Here is a 5144-nt window from a genome sequence, read left to right as displayed (position 1 = left end):
CCTCAGAGTTCAACTGGTGTTATATGCCAGCAGTGGCTCTGTAAGGTAGACAGGAGCTTGTCTGCAAGGAATCTAATGGGCCACTGCTGTCTAAAGGGATGTTTTTGACAACCTGAGTAGCAATCCGAAATGTGTTCATATTGGGTCACGCGATTAACAGAGATTTAATAAAATATGTGTCAACACTTAATATGCCACAAGTTACAATTTACAGACACCCAATAAAGGATGGCTTCCCTGAAAGTGCCAGTTATAATGTAAGTTGATTTATTTTGTCAGGGCCCCAGAGCCTCCAGCAGGTTAATACAGCCATGAACTAACACTCATTTATCAAGCTTGCTGTCTCTTAAACTCCCAAAGCAAACCCTGAATGCACCTGAGTTTACAAGGTAAACATGCAGAGGGGAAGTGCGCAGGAGGTTTGAATCAATATAAGGCGTTTTTTCTCCTTCGTGGTTCTTAAGTCTGAGTTGACTCAACAATAGGCTTTTTAACAACATCCTTGGCTTGGTGCAAGTGTGCCTAAAGTAAGTCAACACACTTCTCTTTCTTTGTTAAATAAATAAATGATTTGATTGACTTAAATCTCAACTCAAATCAGAAAACAACCAGATGATACCAGATAGAAAACTAATCAAATGAAAAAAATCAGCTGTGTGACAAATAAAAACAAGTTGTGTTGAAGGTGTATTCACATCAAAAGTAACATTTGTAAGTTTTTTCCCCCCCCTGGATTTATTTTATTTGTTAAAGTCAAAGCAGAACCTCCGTACTCTTCCTGGCTGGTCATGAAGGGTTAATGAGGAAATCTTTGTCAGGAAACGTTATTGTTCCAGTAGACTGCAGCCACGTAAAGTAGACAGGTGCTCGGAAATATTACCTGGAAAAGTAGGATAGCAGGAAGTTTATAAAAATATCAAATCAGCAGAGACAAATTAACTAATGAGACTTTAGTGCACGCATTTAGAATAATCAGATAACTTTCACTGTTACTGTGTTACATAACCACAATAAACTACACATTTATTTGTACAGTTAGTGAGTTTGGCGGCTTTGGGGTGGGGTCGATTAAGAAGACCAGTGTTCGAGACTCAGGAGATTAAAACAACCCCAGACATCCACTACTGTATATTAATGATGTTGGTGAGGTAAAGGTGTCTGTGTAGAGCCCAAAGGACACGAGGACAACAGCCGCCTCGGCCACAGACTTTTCTCCCTGCTGCCGCCTGGCAAGCAATACAGACGTGTCCTCTTATGCAGCACCAAACTTCAGAGCAGCCACTGCTCAACTCACTCTCCGCATTCTTCCATAAACAATTACATCATTCAATTGTCATTATTTATTAATCCATTTATTAAATTTTTATTTTGTGAGTGGTACAACTTGCATTCCATTATACAACCTTGTCCCCTGGACCTTGTACTTCGCACCTTGATGCATCATTATTAACAATCTAACAATGTCAGATAGAATATCAGTCACAGGGGACACTTTAGCATCACACTTGTACTTTTACTTTTCATAAATGAAGTACATTTGGATAATAATACTTCTGTAGTAATTTGATAGGACTTTAAATACAAGTATTTTCATATTAATGTATTGCTCCTTTATTTTCTCAGGATAAGAAAAATATCTGGATCCTTTCTCCACCACTGTTTTTTTACACAATTACAGTTAAGAAAAAAATCCACTAGTCATCTGAAGTGACACATATTTTAGAAACAGAATATTACAGAAGATGAAGAAGGTATAATGTTTGGATTTAATCACTGTTGTGTAAAATGTGGCTAGGGATGGACTGCTTCCCTCGTTTAAACTTTGCCACGGTGAGCCGTGCCATGTTTGGGGGGAAATCCAGTCAAAACATGACCTGTGGTGCATACTGAGTTTCTATAGTAACAACAGATTCACTGGACTGGACTGTACGTTCTGTCTTTTGTTGACAATATTTCCACAACTGGTATATTTCACACGTGCCTTCATGCATCTTGTCAGTAAAAGGTTTGTCTAATACAGCTACACAGAAGCAGTTTACATGGTTTTGTTAGGTTATCCAGGGCTCGACACCTTCACGGCAGTAAAGTACCCTGTGTGGACGGAGATTAGATTATCCTGTTGATCATTGCAACATTCAGCTGGCAAGATAATTCCTTGAACTCACAGGTTAGGGCCAGATCTGTCTGACATTTCAACACTTAAAGAAAGCCACCAACCACACTGCAGCTGAACTTTACTCACGCCTCAAATACATATTTGTTTAAGAGAAATGGTATGCAGTTGGATTCAGTCTGTGAATTTATTGGAGCTGTTAGCATTATGATTATGTGGAGTTTAGGCAAAGATACAAGTTTTCTGCCATTTATTTTTGAATGATTCAGTGTTGTTTATGAATCTTACATGGATTTAAACAAAATAAAAAAAAATGGTAGCTTTATGTGCATAATCAACTGCCCCGAGAAAGGTGAACAGTATTTCAGGCTGACTTTAGAAGTTGATTAAACCAGGAGAAATAAGACAGTCCCTTGCAGGGCGTATTTGCTACTACAGGGAAACACTTTCATTAATATGTGCACAGTCAGACAGAATATTACACCTACTGTCTGTCTCTAGCACTACCTACTGGCACTGTGCACATAATCACCACTGCAGCAACTCAATATTAAGATCTTGTTTCAAATTCTTCCCCATATTTGATTAAAATATTAAATGTTTGTTCAAATTATTATATTATCTTTTGAATATTTGTTCAGCCCAAACCTCTGAACAACCTCTAACAATGTCTGAACTTTACCTCAGTCATAGTGCATTACATTAATTATAGTGCAAACCACTGCATTAAACTTTGCATTATATATAGATTAACAACAGCTGTCTACAGCTGGACCAGTTTCCTTAGAAATAGACCACATTATAAAATCAACACTCTCTATGACTGCATGTGAAAGTAGGCAGGCGGACAACATCACATTTATAAAGTTAATAAAAATGTTAATAATTACAATTACATAATTTTGAGTAAAAACAAATTTACATTTGAATGACATTACAGTGTTATAGCCTATGTTGAGGTCTCATCTGTAACTCCACCTGGCCTCTCCCTGAACTAGGCCTGCAACCAGGCAAGATTGCTGCAGTACCCTAATGAAATAACACGATGCCAGCCTGACATTAACTTTGAATGATGCATTAGCTACTGTGCATAAACAGTCAAACATTTAGTAGAGCACCATGTCAGATTTACCTGTGGCCCTTAATCTTCCCTTTATAAGCTACAACCTGTCAGTGGTTCTTCTGTCACCTGATAAAACATTGATGCTATGAGCCATGAGCAGACACAGCACGACTCAAATCTCGGAGAAGATCAGTAGTATTCACTAGGCCTAACTTTAATATTCCAACTAGCTAACCACCATGTCCTTATTCAAGTTCACATGCTGCTGTGACCCTGCCACTCCACCCTGTCTGATAAAGGGGACGGCTGTATTGCTTCTTCTGTCACCTGACAAAGTAACAAATCAATTGCCATTAAGGCTGAGAAAATGGTTGAAGCAATGTTTTGCATTTATTAGCGGTAGCTTATGAGGGGGGACTATTTTCCTCAGGTGACTTACACTTTGTCTGGTGAAATAGCTTGTAATGTCTTCCACCTTTCCACCTTTCTTTTCCCCGACATGCCAAGTGAAAGAAGTTCAACAGCCTACAGGGAGCCGAGCCAATCAAAAACCAGACATGTCTCAAAGATGTATTTGGGAGGCAGTGCCAAAGTGGGAAAGGATTTAACCCTTTGTGTTCTGCAGTAGGCACATTTTTTTTCCTTCCACCTTAATACTGGTGTAGACATTTCAGCCATTGTTTGCGATTGGTATGGACACGTCCATACAGTCCATACAGAATTCTATGCCTATGTGTGAGTCACACAGGAGGGTATAATGACTGCTTCATTAAAGTGTGAGAAGTAGCTCTCAGTGCTCTGTGGTCCTGATACAATAACGTTTTCTTTTACTTCAGTAAATCAAGTATCTGTGGATTGTTGTTCCCATTCCCTTTATTGTTACCGTTTTCTAGTTTCTAGCTTGTCAATCATGAAGGAAATTAGAGGAAAAACACTTCATTGTCGTATAAAGATTCTCAGATGAAACATACACTTTGGAATATTTGAGCCACAGACAACACGTTGAATGAGACCCAAGTCCTTTCTCGACACCTCCACAAGTGCAGATCTTTCAGTGAATTTATTATATTTATATTTAAATATTTTTATAATTTATATATGTGTGTGGGTGTGTTGTGTGCATGTGTAAGAATCCCTTCAATGTGCAGGATGTGATGTTTCTGACTGTTCTCTGCATAATTTTGTTGTCAACAGTAGAACGGACTTCCGGATATTGTGTATACAAGTTTAATATCTTGAAAAAGCTTTACTACAGAATTTAAATACAATGTTCTGAAAAACTTGAAAAACAAAGCTCTATCATGAGAGTGTCTACATTACAACATGGAAAATGTCCAAACAAGTAAAACCTGTCACTATCTTCTTCCAGGATTTAGCTGTAGTCAGTTCAAATTCACATTTCAGGTTAACATGGCTGTCCGATTCGTGATAGCACCACTGTGCTACTGCATGAGAGAAGCTGTTAACCACTGTTGGAAAAAGGAGGACTGACTGGATCCAGTATTTCCTGTGTTCACTCCTCTGCTGGATGGCTGACATTCACTGCTGTGTCATCTTGGCTGCTTCAGCTTTAATTAGTGAGATGAGTTCCAGGTTAATAAGAAACACAAAGCGAAGACCTGCAATCTGAAGAGACAAACACAATATGTTAGTAAGTCTCCCTCAAATACATCAATATCGCTCAAATGATGTCATATTCAACTTAGTTGACGACCCCCACACACCTCCACCACTGAGTTGTTGTTGAGTTTCCACTTGTTGCCCGACAGGACCGGTCTGCCATCAATGTAGATCGGTCGTCTGCCCTCATTAGCGATGAAGAAATCTCCATTATTCTTCAGTTTAATAATTCCTGCAGACATTAATACATGTGATTACACAGTTTAGTTTATTCCAACGATGTCAGAGGATGTGAAACAATTACTGTTTTAATGGAAGTGTGAATCAATTAAAGACATATAGTAGCAA

At 38.5% G+C, this 5144-nt stretch overlaps 1 protein-coding gene across 1 annotated transcript in view; it reads right to left on the bottom strand.

Moving 5' to 3' along the window:
• Positions 1–4387: 4387 nt before the first annotated feature.
• Positions 4388–5144, bottom strand: part of mcrs1 (microspherule protein 1) — a 5626-nt gene continuing 4869 nt past the window's right edge. The window contains exons 13-14 of the mRNA XM_030420174.1: positions 4901–5028; positions 4388–4802 (exon numbers count right to left, since the gene is read on the bottom strand). Of these exons, the coding sequence (XP_030276034.1) occupies positions 4716–4802; positions 4901–5028 (215 nt within the window). The 3' untranslated portion in view covers positions 4388–4715. The remainder of the gene's footprint in view (positions 4803–4900; positions 5029–5144) is intronic.

This window comes from Sparus aurata, chromosome 6 (genome assembly GCF_900880675.1).
Source record: "Sparus aurata chromosome 6, fSpaAur1.1, whole genome shotgun sequence".
Classification (NCBI taxonomy): domain Eukaryota; kingdom Metazoa; phylum Chordata; class Actinopteri; order Spariformes; family Sparidae; genus Sparus; species Sparus aurata.
Note: the sequence above shows the minus strand (reverse complement) of the source record. Positions and strands in the feature narration are given on the sequence as shown.